This window comes from Berghia stephanieae, chromosome 5 (assembly GCF_034508935.2).
Source record: "Berghia stephanieae isolate SIO BIC M18660-M18661 chromosome 5, UCSD_Bste_1.3, whole genome shotgun sequence".
Lineage (NCBI taxonomy): Eukaryota > Metazoa > Mollusca > Gastropoda > Nudibranchia > Aeolidiidae > Berghia > Berghia stephanieae.
In genome coordinates, this window is record NC_088364.1 from 33,256,551 (window position 1) to 33,274,504 (window position 17,954).

General features: G+C 34.2%; 1 protein-coding gene across 14 annotated transcripts in view; it reads left to right on the top strand.

Annotated features, from left to right (window-relative positions):
- LOC144972788 (uncharacterized) overlaps nucleotides 1–17,954 on the top strand; it is a 160,525-nt gene that overhangs the window by 115,143 nt on the left and 27,428 nt on the right. For 8 of the 14 annotated variants that reach the window (XR_013645427.1, XR_013645426.1, XM_078914413.1 and 5 more), the window contains exon 3: nucleotides 11,552–11,695. Coding sequence is in view for 12 of the 14 variants with exons in the window: in XM_078914413.1 (XP_078770539.1) it covers nucleotides 11,664–11,695 (32 nt within the window). In the remaining 2 variants the exon portion in view is untranslated. Of the gene's footprint in view, nucleotides 1–11,551; nucleotides 11,696–15,788; nucleotides 15,969–17,954 lie in introns of all 14 variants that reach the window. The other 6 variants (XM_078914415.1, XM_078914421.1, XM_078914414.1 and 3 more) reach the window with 1 other exon arrangement.

Here is a 17,954-nt window from a genome sequence, read left to right on the forward strand (position 1 = left end):
TTACATTTTATCTACATTTAAGAACTTACCCGTCTATTGTCATATTGGTTGCTGGTAAATTGTTAAGATTCATCGTAATCTTCATTATGCAAATATTGCATAGTAGATATATTGAGAATTGACAAATAATTAGGTTGTTGTCGAATGTGAATCTTTTCCCATTCCAACAAATTCCTCAGTCTTTCAATGAATTATTCATGTTATTCAATGTAATAATAACAGGGAGATGCATCTTTGACATTTTGCCTCAAGTAAGTATCTAAAATCTTGAGATGAATCGGACACCAAAAAGTGTATTTAGGAATGAAATAATACGAAATGTGAACTATGTGCGAGTTTTGTACAATGCCAGGAAATGTATTAATTCTCCACCATAACGAGAAGAAATTGGCCCTAAGTGTCATGTTTTGTAGCTATAAATTTGAACAATTGTGTGCGAAAGGTGCCAAACAAAACACGAAAGAAAAATACAAGAAAAAAAAAACATCCCAAAAAATCAATCTCCGTCGACCAGGGATCGAATCTTAGACCTCGTCCTTAAGTTCAGCACCTAGTGTATCGCGAAATAATACCACTTTGAGACAGTGAGCCACGTATTAAGATTTCCTCGGAAACGACAATTGTAAGAAATTCAGCATAATTTAATACCTTGCTCAGGAATTCATCATCACAGATTTGTATGGCTCTCACTTCACAATCACATTTGATTCATTTGATATTATACAGGGTGTCAATAAAGCATTTCCTTCATTTCAAAGACCTTTTATTCTTAAGCCGTTAAAGATATTCACATCTGGTTTTCACCCTCTTCTATGGAAAAGCCTAACATAAATGCCCATTAACCATAGACCCACATTACATCACAAAATTTACCAAAATCAACACGAATTTAAAAGGCTTCATTATTCTCTCCTTCTATTTCGGAATAGAGTGCGACAGAAATATTTGGTCGATGGGAATGTGATCAATCCCTCACTATGTGTCTCAGCAAGTCAAGATTATTCTTTTTTTATATATAAAGTCGGTTTCCTTTAATGAATGGTCTGCAAATTGGGCTATGAGAGCTTGTTGAGCTATCTCTGACGATTTTGCGTCATGCAATTACATCACAGAAAAAGATTTGTGTAGCACTATTGCAATTCGAAATAGCAGGAGAGAAAAGAATTATGTATTTTAAGTTCAGGTTGATTTTGTTAAATTTGTTGATGTAATGTGGGTAGATCTCTAACGGGTAAAAATGTATGACTTTAACTTAGAAGATGGCAAAAACCAGATAAAAATATCTATAGTGGTTTTAGTAAAATAAGTCTTTGAAATCAGGGCGATACTTTATGGACACCCTATACAGCTTTACTCACCACGATATAATCGATATAATAATAATAATAATAATAATAATAATAATAATAATAATAATAATAATAATAATAATAATAATGATAAATAATAATAATAATAATAATAATATTAATAATAATAATAATAATAATGATATAATAATAATAATAATAATAATAATAATAATAATAATAATAATAATAATAATAATAATAATAATATAATGATAATAATAATAATAATACTAATAATAATAATAATAATAATAATAATAATAATAATAATAATAATAATAATAATAATAATAAATGTACATTTATATAGCGCTTATGCCGAAGCTTCGAAGCGCTTCACATTGACCATCAGTTAAAAACATTACACACTGCAGATTCGGACATACGAACAAAATAAGCTCAGACGCATCCAATCACACACACACACTCACACACATCCATACACACACTGTACACAAATATATTACTCACACACACACACACACGCGCACACACATATATATATATATATATATATATATATATATATATATATGTGTGTGTGTGTGTGTGTGTGTGTGTGTGTGTGATCTAATCACTTTTTATACAATTTACCTGGGTACCAAAAATTATCTTGACATTCCTTCCATACCCATTAAATCGAGATGCTATGATATGATTCGATGCTTTATGTTTAGTTTCAAATTTGGTAGTACGGTCTTAAGAAAGGTTTTTTGCAATCAATTCCCCGGTGCTATCGGAGAGAGACGTTTAAAATCGAAACCTCGTCCTTTTTGTACTTGCACCGAACATGCTGCACGTCTCCTCATAATATTGTGTGTAAAATGACCAGTGTTCAATCATCAGGAGATAACAAATAATGTTCAGAACTTTAAGTGTGGTATCTACCGAATATTCTGTGTAGTTGCCTAACAGGCAAGACGTGTTTTTGTTGTTGTGACATTTCTCTTCAATTTTTACCGATTTCAAGGATTTACACGTCTTATTTCAATTCAATTTTTATTCAAGGATTTTTGTACAACACGTAAGATACCATTGTGATATTGCTTTAATTATATTTTATACGGTTTTGACATCATTTTTATCGAAATTGTTTCGGGCTATTTTACAATGTTTCACCAAGACCCCGCCATTTTTACTCGTTCTCACAACCAATTTTTACTGTCGGCTGTCGTTGGACTTTTATTCACCCTGCGCTTTTATTGTTTACAAATTGAAAACACACATTCCGACCTCAAACGTGAACACCATTACAATCAACAAAAGATTGTCTGTAAACGTGGTGGTCGACGTAAACAACATGTAATTGAAAAACAGTCCCGCGACGTCCAGTGAACTGTCATCGTTCAACTCGACCACCACAGACGTTAACAAAAATATTGACAAATGACACAAGACCAAGTCATGGAAATCATAACATTTGTATTGGCCATATTAACGCACAGTCATCGAGAAACAAGACATTCGATATAATCGATGTCATAGATCAACACGATATCGATATTTTAATATATAACTGAATCATGGTTGCGTCAGTTCGGTGATGAACCTATAATGAAAGAAATGACACCTCCCGGCTACAAGATGGAATCGTTCCCAAGAAATGGACGATCAGGAGGGGGGATCGCCATCATATACAAACACGCTCTTTCGTCTAAAATACAAAACAGGCCAATTTCGTTCAAAAGTTTCGAGTGTGTCCAAACCACATTGACCTACCCTCAAATTTCATTTTTAATCACTTGTATCTACAGACCACCCCCAAGCAAAAAGAACAAACTGAGACAGAATGATTTTGCTGACGAATTTTCAGATTTTGTATCAAAAGACACATCAAATAAGCGAAAAATTTATATCGGCGATTTTAATATTCAGTTTGATGTTGATCAGAATAGTCTCGTTAAAATTATAAAAAATATGCTGAATGAACATGGCCTCACTCAGTTAGTGACCTCTCCAACTCAAAGATTGGGGCACATCTTGGACTGGTTCATCATTGACACACCCTCGCTTGTTGAATCAATTAAAAATATCAAAAAAGAAATTTCAGACCACAATCTGATTCTGGCAACTCTCAAATGCATCAAAGAGAAAGCAAAGAAAGTCAAGATAGTGTCTAGGGATACCAAAAAAATAGACATTAGTTCCTTCAAAAACAATCTGTCAGAGGAACTAGGAAGAATGGATATACCATCAGCACAGAAAACAGACGAGGTACTGCGCAACGTCATCGACAGGCATGCGCCAAAGACAACTAGAATAATAAATTCCAGGAAACCGTCTCCGTGGTTTAACCAGAGTGAAAAAACTGCCAAAAGGGAAAAAAGGAATGCAGAGGCATCGTGGAGAAAATCGGGCCTTGAGATTGACCGGCTGATATATATAGCAAAAAAGCATAAGTATAAAACCACCTGCAAAAGAGCAAAAAGAAACTATTATAACACAAAACTGTCATCAGTGAGGGACACTAAGGAATTTTTCTCTGTTTCAAAGGAACTTTTAGGGGAAGAAAAGGGCATGTGTCTACCACTAATATCCCGGTAGAAAAGCAGCCGGATGCATTTTCAGATTTCTTTTCGGGAAAAATATCGAAAATTCGGAACAATTTGGACCTCGTGCAAAATGAAGATATAAATTTCCACCCTTTTTCGGGTTCACAGGGATTCTCTTGTTTTAAAGAAACAACTGAAGAAGAAATTTCTAAAATAATTTTTTCATCTTCCTCGAAGTCATGTGATTTAGATCCTTTACCAACTAATATTTTGAAATTATGTCTTCCTGAATTGTTACCTTGCATAACTTATATTATAAATCAGTCACTTATCTCAGGACAAGTCCCAGATATCTATAAACATGCAATTGTAAAGCCTCTCATAAAAAAGCAAAATCTCAATGTAAATGACCTTAGTAACTACCGTCCCGTCTCAAATCTGCCATTTCTTTCTAAAATCCTTGAAAAAGTTGTACTCAGACGTCTTTCACAACATCTCCATGAAAACAATCTATGGGAAAAATTTCAGTCAGCTTATCGTTCTTACCACAGCACAGAAACTGCTCTGTGCTGTGTTGCGAGTGATTTGCTTGATGTTTTAGATAAAGGTTCTGTTTTCTTCTGACATTGTTAGACCTTTCGGCGGCGTTTGATACTATTGATCACGGTATTCTCATTAAACGACTTAATATAACCTTTGGCTTGTCTGGGACTGTCTTGCAGTGGTTTGAATCTTATTTAGATGGCAGAAAGCAACAGGTTATGATTTTAGATAAACTTTCTCGTCAACATACATTGTCTTTTGGTGTTCCTCAAGGCTCTGTTTTGGGTCCAATTCTTTTTGTTTTGTATACTTCTCCATTATCTAATGTCATCACTGGTCATGGGCTGCGCTATCATCTCTATGCAGATGATACGCAACTTTATGCTACTGATAAAACTAAAAATCTCGAAAATATTGTGAAACGTGTGGAAGAATGTGTGACGGATGTGAAAGAGTGGATGGATGCAAACAAGTTGAAAATGAATGAGTCAAAAACAGAAGTGATGATTGTGGGAAATAGAGGGCAGTTGAAGGTGAATGATGGTCTTGAGGTGTTGATTGGGGGTGAAAAGATCAAAGTTTCAAAGACTGTGAAAAATTTGGGTGTCTATTTTGATTCAGAAATGAAAATGTCAGCTCACATTTCTGCTCTCTGTAAATCTTTATACTTTCAATTGAAGAAAATCAGTTCGATCCGTCAGTATATTGCAATTGGAACATGTAAAACATTGGTTGTTTCCCTCATTTTTTCGAAACTAGACTATTGTAACTCGCTGCTTGTCAACTTGCCTCAGGCTTCTATTAAACAATTGCAACTACTGCAAAACAGTGCAGCAAGATTAGTTTTTGGCAAAAAAAAATTTGATCATGCAACCCCTTTGTTGGCCTCTCTCCACTGGTTGCCCATTGAAAAGCGCACATATTACAAAGCAGCGTGTCTTGTTTATAAGTGTTTGGCTGGTATAGCACCGGCATATCTCACAGATCACGTGGTCATGTGTAAATTTGAAAATTACACTTTAAGATCATGTAATGACCAAACGAAAATTTCGGAAAAAAGATCAAGAACAAAATTTGGTGATAGATCGTTTGCTTGTTTCGGCCCCAAGATTTGGAATGAACTACCACGTGGTCTGAGGGAGTGCAAGTCTTTACCTACTTTTAAAAAGAATCTCAAGACACATTTTTACTGTATTTGTTTTTCTTGACTCTATATGAATCCTTGATTTGGCTATGAATTGTTATTGTTGTTATTATTTTATTTTTTTTTTTTTATTTTTTCACTTAAAATTGATATTTATATTGTAAAGTGCCCAGAGCTTGTGTTTTACACGAGAATGAGCGCTATATAAATGTGTATTATTATTATTATTATTATTACCGTGGAGAAGTCATAATATGTAATCTTAAAAGGGGGGGGGGGGGGGGGGGGGGGGTTATCGTTCAGAATTTGCTGCAGCAAATGGTCTCTCAGTTCCAAGATGACATACATGCATGAAGGTCATTGGCTACCACTACCGATCCACTTCAGGCATCAAATTAGCCACTCATTATATTCTGAACAAGCAAACACCAATTCGACACCATTAGTAGCCCAACAGAAGTACCATATAATAGACCAGGGGTCTCTCACAGACAAAGTCGTCGGCACACTATCCTATTCCTGTTGTCTCTTTTGCTGGTCACTGGTCAGTTGTCATGACTTTACTGGTGAAATTTGTTGTTGCTTGTGTCGTGGGATTCTACTGCTCTTCTCGATTTTCATTCAAAACCAGAGCCCAATGCTTTCGGTTTCGTCGATTGCTGATGGCGATTTGGGTTTACGTCATTAAAACTTTAGAGGGACTGGATGATTCAGTAACTCCACTCTTTAATTTACACCTGGCAGATGATGTCTGCACGTAAATGACTATAACTGTTCTAGAGTTCTGTTCTGTTGTGCGGCTATGTGGTCTTCTGGTATGACACTCGCTTTCGGATCGGAATATCTTGTGTTCGAGCCTCGCTCGGCGCATAGTTGAATCCTTGGAAAAGGCTCTTAACTCACATTCTATCACCGTACTCAGGTGTAAAATGAGTAGCTGGCCGTTAACAGCGTTGTCTTTGTCCGAAAAAAAAATGCAATATCGCCTAACAGGCGTTGTGTCTCGTACGACTTGTTACGTGTTGCTGTTGGCCAGGGATCCATTGTAAAGCGCTTTGAGCACGTTTAGTGGATATTGCGCTATATAAAAAAGCTCAAGTTTTTAGAGTTAACCGTATAGATGCCTTACAAAAACCATTAGACTTTGAAAATGGACGCTTGGCCTGGGTTGATTTATAACTAACGTCTGCCTCCCCACCAATCATCTTTTTCTTACTGTCGAATTGTTTGTCTATCTGTCCACCTCTATGTATCTGTGTATCTATAATATTGACTTATTTGCAAATATGTGAACGTAACTACCTAACTATCTATTTATCTATCAATCTATCTCTGTGAGATATGAGCTTGAATCCAATAGAATGCTCGACAATTTTAGGAGCGCGAATTATTTTAATGCTCTCACCTCTTGTGTATTTTGGCCTACAACGTTGTTACTGCTATCTAGATAGGGTCATCAGGGCCAAAACTTTCCCTATGAACCGTTTAGATAAGGAATTAGATCACCTTAAGTTTGAACATAGTGTGTAATTTATGTTTATTTTATAATTGATGTCCTATATCTAGTTTATAACGTACAAATATATATAATTTCCTTCTCACTGTGACTGGACACCAAAGGCCACACTATTGGCCTTATTTACCTCTTATTAGGCATTATATTATTCTACTGCATTGTAATCTATCTTTCTCTAAACTCTATCTTCTTTACTTTCTCTGTCGAAGTCTTCCTCTTCGTGAGTGTAATTGTGTGTGTGTGTGTGTGTGTGTGTGTGTGTGTGTGCGTGTGTGACTTTTCTGTTCAGCAAACCTTCTACATTGCTAAATGTCAGATTCTGCCATGACATCCATCCTCGTAATGATAATAGTATGATAATCAGCATAAAACAAGAAGGATGGCACGACTTTTAACTGCCTTAAGGTAGATTAACATGGGAAGGAGCCGTGCCACGACAAATTAATGTATCCCTGACACACACGATAGATAGATCGCACCAAACTCAAATCAGGCGTATGCATGTTGTACTCAAAACCTGGAGAAGCAATGTCCCTATTTTACAACATGGTCAAAATAATCAATACTGTGTAGGGCCAAAATGGTTTCGGGAGGGAGAAATGGAGTTAATGGTTAAGGAAATAGTACATTTTGACATCTCTGGTACTATTTATGTATAAATGAGTATATCCTGGGAACTACTATATCGAGGATGGCCTACACTAGTTAATTGTCGTACTTTGGAAAAAAAAGCAACTCATATTATTTTTAAAAAATGACCAGATCGATTTAAATAATAATAATAATAATAATAATAATAATATAAAATAATAATAATAATAATAATAATAATAATAATAATAATAATAATAATAATAATGATAATAATAATAATAATAATAATAATAATAATAATACTTCATTACCTCCCAAAAACCAATACGGACATTTTTGTGACCCTTATCTAGGCAGAAAGTCCCAGGTTTTAGAATTCTTGCCAAGATGAGGTCATTTAAATCGATCGACATTTGAAGGGCGAGTTTTCTAGCCGAATTTTTAAATACGAGTTTTCCAGAACACGGCAGTTAACGGGTTAATCAATATTTATACACGACTAGCTGTAAGACACAGAAGCTGTAAGTTTGATATCTATTCCACATAAATTGAGTTATTGTCATTAACATCATCATCATCATCATCATCATCATCATCATCATCATCATCATCATCATCATCATCATCATCATCGTCATCATCATCGTCATCTTCATATTCATCATCACCATCATCACCATCATCATCATCATCATCATCATCATCATCATCATCATCATCATCATCATCATCATCATCATCATTTCCCTTTTATTCATCGGTTTGATTTTGTAATCTAATGTGAAAGATCAATAGTTTGTTCAATTACTCTCTGCCTGTTTTCTTTTTTCCGTTCTTGTACTATAAATAATGTAGAACATGGTTACTCTCTACACGTTATCTTTTGGTTGACCTCCGTCCTTGTACTGTTTGTGCAACATGGTAACTCTCTATCTGCTGTCTTTTTGTTTACCTCCAGTCTTGTACTGTAATGTGGAACATAGTTACTCTCTATCTGTTGTCTTTTTGCTGACCTCTATTCTTGTATTATAATCCGGAACTTGAATACTATCTATAAACCATCCTTTTGTTGACCCCCGTTCTTTTACTGTAATGTGTGTCCGATATGAGCATGTGATTTTATGTTTAGATTCCTAACCATCCGATTGGGATACATCGGCTGTCTCTCAAATTTTGATTGTGTCAATACTTTACGCTTTTTTCTGCTATCCATAGCTAGATAGATGTCACGTTGTCAAGGCTATTCTATCCACTATTTATTTGAACTAGTGGCGATTTTGAACTGGTTTACGTCTCTAGTTAATGAAAAAAAATGCTGCTTAAAGGTCTAAGAAAAAATAGATAACTTTAAGTAATAAAATGTAAGCTTCAAATAAATAAAGACAGATAATGTGGGCGTTTTGTGTTCCCCTTTATCAACAATACACGATTAATGAAAGAAACACTAAAGACGAATGAGAAAAGTGAGAATGACGTAGTTAAGGTAAATATTGTTATTGTTTACTTATCTTAATTACGTCATTCTCACATTTCTCAAACGTCGCTCTTACTTAAGGACGATGTGAATTGACGTTGGTGGTCTTCCTTTATATATTTAATGTTCACATGGACATTATTTCCTAGAAATATTAGATACCCTCTTGTAAACCATAATATTTTTGAAGGTTTATCATTGGGAATCTAATACTAATATCTCTTTGAAACAAGAAAGCCACCAGTTTTACATGTGTGATCCACCGCGTCAAATCAGTATTTTGTCGGTATGTAGCAGATGCCAAATAAAAAATTAATTAAATCACCTTCATCTTTTTTTCTGTAGAACATAACCTTGACCCTCTTTTCAAGGCTTTGACTCCGAATTCAATTTTCAACACCTATATATTTATTACCCTCACATTTCGTGGATTGCCTATATACGATGTCAGTATTACTGGCACCATCCAAGTGTACGAATTAGTAAAAAATATAAACAAAAACAACCCCCCAAAAAATAATTTAAAAATCTGAAATAAACAAAACAATACAAAACAAAAGTGAGCGTTGTCGCAGTCAGATAAAAGATGCCGTACGTCCCAGTAGGGTCTAGGGTTGAACTGGAAACGCCGTGAAAGTTTTTATTCTCGATCGTATTCTGGCACTTCTCAATAACTTTTATGTAATCTCTCTTCGTATCAGCCATTTACAGATTTTTTTTCCGAAACTTCACAACCACTTAAAACAAAAATATGCATGTTTCTCACTCAAACAGAAAATCAACAAATTCATTCCATACATGGTAGTGTTCAGCAAAATGAGCTCAAAAACACAGTGTAGTTTTTATAATTCAAACAAAAATGTTTTTAAACAAATATTCCGTGTTGTATTACAGAAATCAAAAAAAGAAAAATGTTGGTTACATCGTATCGAATGAGACGATATTTCTATGTTGGGTAAGAAAAAGGCATAAGCTCTTGCTTCAGTCATTATCCGGAATACATATCATAAAGTTTGTTATAATTGATATTGAAAAGTCAACTAATTTCCCGTCATCATTTTCTGGTATAATTTCTGGCCAATTATCGTAACGAATACAATTGAAATAATGTATCGCTTAACACTCAGCGTAATTAAATTTCACACTATCTAAGTCAAAGCACTATCTATTTATTTCTCGGCATCGATTTGCGGTCGTTCAATTCCACACCAAAATAAATTGTTAAATCGTTTTAGTTTGTGTATTTATCGTGAACACTGGCAAATATAATGATAGGCGTCTTGGTGAGGGTACCAATTATTATTGTCGATTTTTTGTGGAGTCGGTTTTTGTGGTTATGCGAAATTTTCATTTTAAAAATTCGTGGATAAATTTTTGATCTCGGAAAGCAAAACGTCTTCAATACAGAAACGTATTATTGCTTTAAGAATCATTCAAAATATATAAAGAAAAATTTCACATTTCTTTATTCATTACCAGTAGAAGCGATCGGGTTATAAATAATATTCTAAATTTTATTATTTTCTATAAAAATCTCAATTTAGTAATTATTTTCAGATTATTTACACCTCGAATTATGGATAATAAAAGCAAGTTTTTGTACTTTCATAATAGCAACTGCTTCCACCGAGTATCTTATGTGCCTAAAGCGTCTTACCCACGAATACGATCTGTTACCAGCATCTAGTTGATAGCTGACTATCACTAGCTCTAATGGCTAACACTATGCTGTTCGAACACTGACGCCTCAATTCTGTCTATTCTAAAGAAAAGTATTTGGCCAGAAAACTCGTCCTCTAAAGTCCCAGGTTTCAGAGTTTTGACAAGATGAGATTCATTTTAATTAATCGATCTTTAATGAAGTCCCAGGCTAGAGAGTTTTTGGCATGATGAAGGTTATTTTAATAAATTAATATTTGAAGGACAAGTTTCCTGGCCAAAATTTTAAAAACGTGTTGTTCTTTTTTCAGAATACGTCAGAATTTTTATTCCTAGAATATTTGCAATTAAAAATAAGATGGGTGTGGAAAACATAGTAAAAGACTAATAGCAGCAGTACTCTTTGTAATTGGCAGAAAGGTGTACACCTCTTCTCTCGACCCAACTTGAAAGGATCGATACAATCCAAAGGCCAAACAAGTCGACTAAGGGCGCCTTCCTGGCTGTTCGTGTATTGCTTGAGAGGAAAGGGGGAGCGTCAAAACACGCATTTATTAGATGCATTTCAATGCTTTTTCCAATCTCATTGTGCTTGTTAATGCTTCACTACTGTCGTGAATTTTCAAAACATCTATTTTACATAATATTGTCCAAGCAACCAGTGCCAGGGCATAACATAAATTAATATGATATAGAATCACTAAATTTTACAACATTCAGCACACTAATGATGATGTTGGCTTAAAGTAAAGTTTATGTTTTAAAATTTTTCCACAGATATCATCACCATGCTACGTGGAGTAAAATAAAGACTACTTTCTACACATTCTGCCTTCCATCAGTATTCGACCAATCAGCAACACTCTGCTTGCTTCCCCACCCTTTCACAATGAGACCAGCGGTACACGCTAGTATTCTAAGGTAAAAATATTAATCACATTTAAGACCAATAGTGTAAACCTATCACTTTAGTTGCCCCTGCCTATCTATAGTAATCTTTATGATTGTATTTTCCCCCTCACAAAATTGATCTTGTTAATATAAGTGATAAATCAATGATTTTATAAACTCAGAATGTGAATATACTATAATTTAATAAGGAATGACAATGTACAGGAGAGTGTCTAAAACGAGATGTATATCAAAGGTACCTCGATGCGTTTAACACGCTGCAATTTAATTCGTAAAAAGAACTGATGCAATTAGTTGATAATTAATTACTTTTGATAATTGATAAGTTTGTTTTTTTTTAAAGTCAAAATAGAGTTCACTTCATTGTTTGATTGTATAAAGAATTTTTATTTACTATGCAAATTTTACAACATGATTTAGATAAATTATAAGAAAGTGTGCTAGTATATTAGATGCTATCCATTTTGACTAACCCCATCTGTTTGTGTTGTTTTTGTAAATTGTTTAAATATGGACTGTATTGTCCATTGTTACATACTGTCATAGAATGCTTGTATAAATGTGTTTGACGCCATTTAATGCCGCATTATATGTATTGCTTTTGTTGTATTTTACTTCATGACAACTTACAAATTATGATAACGATTATATCCATTGGTGAAAGCAATTTTGGAATCTTGTAAACAAAAGGCCATATATATATGCATAATATACCAAGATATTAGATTTTTTTAACAAGATGGTTGAACAATCTAAGTGAAATTGTGTTCCGATTTTGAACAGTTAGGGTAGATGGGTGGGTTATAATATGATGAAAGTGTAGGTATTACAGCTGAAAACGTTTAGTTGTAAGGGACAATACCAATGGGACGTTTATTTAGCTAGTGCCTGATAGATAGGTAAATTAAGTTAGTAAAAAGCAAAACATGGTTGGTAAGAAAAAGCAGATCTTTAACATAAATATTTAACTCAAGCCTTTAACATCTCACTGTTACAGGCAAACAATATTTTAGTATATTATTTTGATTACTTTTAAAAGTTATCTTTAAAGCAACGTCACTGAAGGCAGGCAGTAGATTGATTTCTCTTTTTCAATACAAGTGGCATGTTTAGCAGAGCTCTGTAGCACACTGACAAAATGCCTTATTTCATTTTGTCCAAAACCATTCTCTTCTCTATTTTGATCTTCGCTTGTGGGTCATTGGTCCTCTACGAGCCATCTCCTACTGTCCTGGTCATCTCCTTGGTAGCCTCCCAGGTGAGGCCTGCCTTATCCAGTGCGTCGGATTGTGAGTGCCTCCATGTCTGTTTCGGATGCTCAACCTTTCGTGTCCTTTGGGGGTTCCAAATGATATCTTTTTTTTATCTATCTTTCAAAATTATCTCCAACTTGAATACGATTATAAATCATGAGACTTTGAATATTTATTTATTTTCATTTAGTTGTCAGTTTGATTGAAATATCTCGTAAACATTAATCAAATGAGATTCGAGACGGTTGTGTATTTGATTTTTACTTGAACTGCCTAAATTAAAAGATACTGCCATTATGTATTAATTGTCAATTAGTAAATCATAGACAAACAATTGAACATTCATAAATGAACTTGAATTTGGTAGATATTTTTAAAATGTCAAGTTCATAATGATTATGTACTCGGTTTGCTTAACTTTATACAATTTTCATGAAAACCAGCGTTATTAAACTATATTATACATTTAGGACACAGCGAAGAGTGGTTATATTTTCCATTTTATTATTTGGTGTAATATTGGTACAATAACTAAATTTGTTTGAACATGTTATTAATCTTCATTATGTTATCGTTTTGTTTAAATTCTCACAAATGTAGGTTTTTAGACAGTATCCTGTCGTAATTTTCTATTTTGTGTGTGCAATATATTATTGTAGAGCAGCTTTTACTCTATCTTCTATTTTTTCACAAAAGAGTGAGCTTTATCTCTTATGCCTACGCCTTCTCTTCCTCCTTGTACTTTTCATCCATTGTCTCCTCTTTGTCCCTCTCCACCTAATCCTCATCCTCACCTCCTCCTTCTCCTCTTCCCCCTTCTCAACTTCCTCCTGCTCCTCCTCTTTATCCTCCTCCTCCTCCTCCTCCTCCTCCTCCTCCTCCTCCTACTACTACTACTACTACTACTACTACTACTACTACTACTACTACCACTACTACTACTAGTGCTACTACTACTATTACTACTACTACTACTACTACTTCTACTACTACTACTACTACTACTACTACTACTACTACTACTACTACTATACTACTACTACTACTACTACTACTACTGCTACTAACTACTACTGCTACTACTACTACTACTACTACTACTACTACTACCACTACTACTACTACTACTACTACTAATACTACTACTACTACTACTACTACTACTACTACAACTACTACTACTACTACTACTACTATTACTACTACTAATACTAATACTACTACTACTACTTCTACTACTACCACTACTACTACTACTACTACTACTACTACTACTACTAGTACTACTACTACTACTACTACTACTACTACTACTACTACTACTACTACTACTACTACTACTATTACTACTATTAATACTACTACTATTACTGTCTCCCTCTTAGATACAGAATATGCAAATGCTATTACTTTTTACTCTAAAAGCCTCCTTCATTCTTGCCTGTTTACTCTATGATTGCCCATGCAAATTAAAGGGCTTTATGCGTGCGTCAGAAGCAGTGCTGGTTTGTCTTATCAATCAAGATGTTGCTTTGAATCCTGGTGTTTTGTATAGTTTATCACAAGAATTCAAGTCTTCTTACAGATTATTTTGTGTTACAAGTAATTTTGTTTCTACTTACTTCAAATAGACTTGAAATCGTTATCTTTTTATAATTGAAATTCAAGTAGCCTATTTGAACATATAATTTGTGCTAAAGGTTGTTTGGACAACAATGGGATATTCCTGTTGACATCAGATATCCCTTTATGGAATGCCTAGGCGACGGTATCCAATGATACCGTTGCGGAAAGGCATGATTTAAAAAAAAAAAAAGAAGATTGTTTATACATTCTGCACCAGTTTCATATGCTCACAAGATCAAGGATTGAAACATTAGATCGATATATAATGATAATATTGGTTCCCTTGTAGTACATTTATGTTGCTACCAGGCAACCCCCCCCCCCCCCAAAAAAAAAAAGCACACACACAAAGAATCTGATGAGACTTGAATTATGTCAAACAAACATCATGATAGAATTTTTAAGTGCGAGTACATTTCATTGTTGTAAATTAAACTTACACCCTCTATGATATTATTCAAGTCACACTATGGTGCGAAACCATAAAACTAAATGTTGCATCATAATAATTAACATAATATGGATTACTTTATCAGAAATTTTGAAGCCTCAAAAACATTATCATTTTCATAAATGAGATGATTGATTGCATAAAGAAATTACTGTCACACACCCACCTTAAAATGCAAACATTTATAATTTTCAGAAATCAATGTTATCAAGTATGACAGAATTAACAATCAAGCAGGCCCCTATACTATGTTCATTTTTTTCATAACCTGTCGCTTTTTAAAAAATTAATGAAACAGTAATTTCAGATTGATTATTTTGACAGCTATATATTCTTATCATTATTGAGTAGAACTTTTCTTCTCTGCGCCTTTTTATCTATTTCTTTAAAGAATGAGCGCAAAGATTGTTTATTATTTAAATAAGTAGTGTACAGGATTATGAGCTATTGCTTAATTTCGTCTGTAATAATTGTAACTTAATGGTCACCTTCTCCCAACACTTATGTTAGTTAAACACAATGTGCTCTTTGTGTTTTATGAATAATCCCACAGTGAACTCTGGCTTTCATCTATATTGTGATTCTATCGTAAAAGTATCAGGAATGACTAAACGGATGTTTTGGGTAGCAGTAGACTTCTCTCTCTCGCTCTCTCTCTCTCTCTCTCACTCTCTCTCGCTCTCTCTCTCTCTCTCTCTCTATGTCTCTCTAGTCAAAATGATGTATGTAAAACACAGCCTCCCTTTCTGCTATCTACACTATTGCTTTGCAGATAGTCAGCCTCTATCACCCTTCCGTGGCTGTAGTCTTAGTAGAGTAGCACCACCAACATCAGCAGCTTCAATTAGCAGGTTGTTAGCTAAATCGAAGCGAATCAGGCCATTTAGCATCCACTGCCCCTGCCTGCTATCAACTACAGCATGCGACCTGCGGTGACAGCTCATTTACTCAGGTAAGATGAAATAATGAAAAAACCAACGGCAATGATGTGGACATAACATACGATGTGCGCACCAAGCACGCACACGCACACGCACACGCACACATACATAACACCTGCACCAACGGCACTCCGGTGTTGATCGACAATTTCGTTCCGACCCCACTATTTTGGCTCTCTATTTCACTCCTAGCTTAGCACTCACATTTTAATGCCATCTTCAGCCTCAAGAAATGACTCCTGTTTAAACATTGGCTTCAAAATAATAGCCTCTGAGGCCTAACCCAAACATTTTGAAGTGCTTGTTTCCGAAGCAAAGCTTTCGACGATGGTTTGCTACTGTATGTTGATTTAAATAACGTTTGTTTTTGTTTCGCTTCTAGCACTCCTTCCGGCTTTCGTGTTTTATAACAATTTGTACTCGTATTTCTCCTTTTCCAGTTGTGCTTGGAATCAAATATGCTGTCATTGTTTGTATTTATCACTCCCATTAATGTATTTTTAAATCACAAGAGCACTCTAGTCATATGTATTGGACATGCACTTAAATGTTCGTACTAATTGGTTTGACTACAGAATCATGACATCTACATTTTTTTTAAAAGAAACAAAATAATAAGTAAATGAATAATTATTTAATTAATTCCCTTTATTTATCCCAACAGGGAAACAAAAACAAAATCAAAATCCATTCATTTTTATTTTAAATTCCAACAGTAATGCATTGTAACTCTTTGTTCATTATCAATTTGGACTGAATAATTAAAGTTTTATTGGTAGATATATGTTAGATAGAACTAATCACCAAACTCGCGGTCTAAAACAAGAAATAAGAATTGAATGATGTCAACTTCATTCCTCTTTTACCTTACATAAGGTAGTAGTGATGGTTATTAATATCATCGCTACCTTGTGTTTTCACATATATGTATCACCACTGCACTTTGTTATTTCTCTTAAACCTACTATACAAATCATCAGTTCTAAAATGGTCATTTTATTAATTCTTTTTAAATATCTGAAAACACTTTAGACAAATGATTCTAAACTCGTAAATATAAAGATCACTTTTCATTTTTAAGGGTAGGGATTTAGTCTGTACTAACTATCAAAGAATCCAAACAACCCAAGACAAACAAAAAGAAAATCTACTCGTCTATGAATTTGAGAGCACAAGTTAATTTCCTTCTCTGGTTTTGAAAAACCAGATCGACGGCAGAGAAATTTTCGGCGCGTCCATTCTGCTTGTGAAAACTTTTCTCAACGAGAATAGTGTTGTGAAAAAATAGAATCTTAAGAACCTTTCAATAATATATATATAAAACCTACCCGTAAGAAAGCATCAAAATGTGGAGAAATTTGGAGAAAAAAATGGAGAAAGATGAAGTTAAACCTTGAAGTCCGTTCTTAATTGAAAGATCAAGACTTTTAGACAGTAATAGGTACCAACCAAACTTTTGGATTCCGACAACGAGTAAGTAGCACCAAACAACTCGTAATTTGGAGGTAACTGTGGGAAATATTAGGCAAGCAGGTAACCACAAACTTACTTTGATGAACGAAATTTTAAATTTTTTTGAATATAGTAGCTATTTTAAACAAACGCTTTCATATACGAACGATCCTATCTGCAGAGAAACACAATTATTTGTCACGATATGACCATTTCTGCAATTGCATAAAGCAAGTGGAAGTGTAAGTGTTATTTTCAATATCATAAAACTATTGGACACGATAATGTCATCAACAAATGATAAAAGTCAACAAGATGCTACCAAATTAAAACAAATCAATTTTAGTTTTTCAATCACGTCAGTGAAGGAGACTAAGATTCTAATCTTTGCATCAAAATAACAACCTAGGGATCTGAAACTTTATAAGTTGACAAAGACGAGTTATTAGTTAACCACAATAAAATTTCAATAAATGCTATAATTAAGGGCTGTTATTTTTTAAATTGGATCTAGATAGACTACTCCGGGTTTATTTTGAACAGTT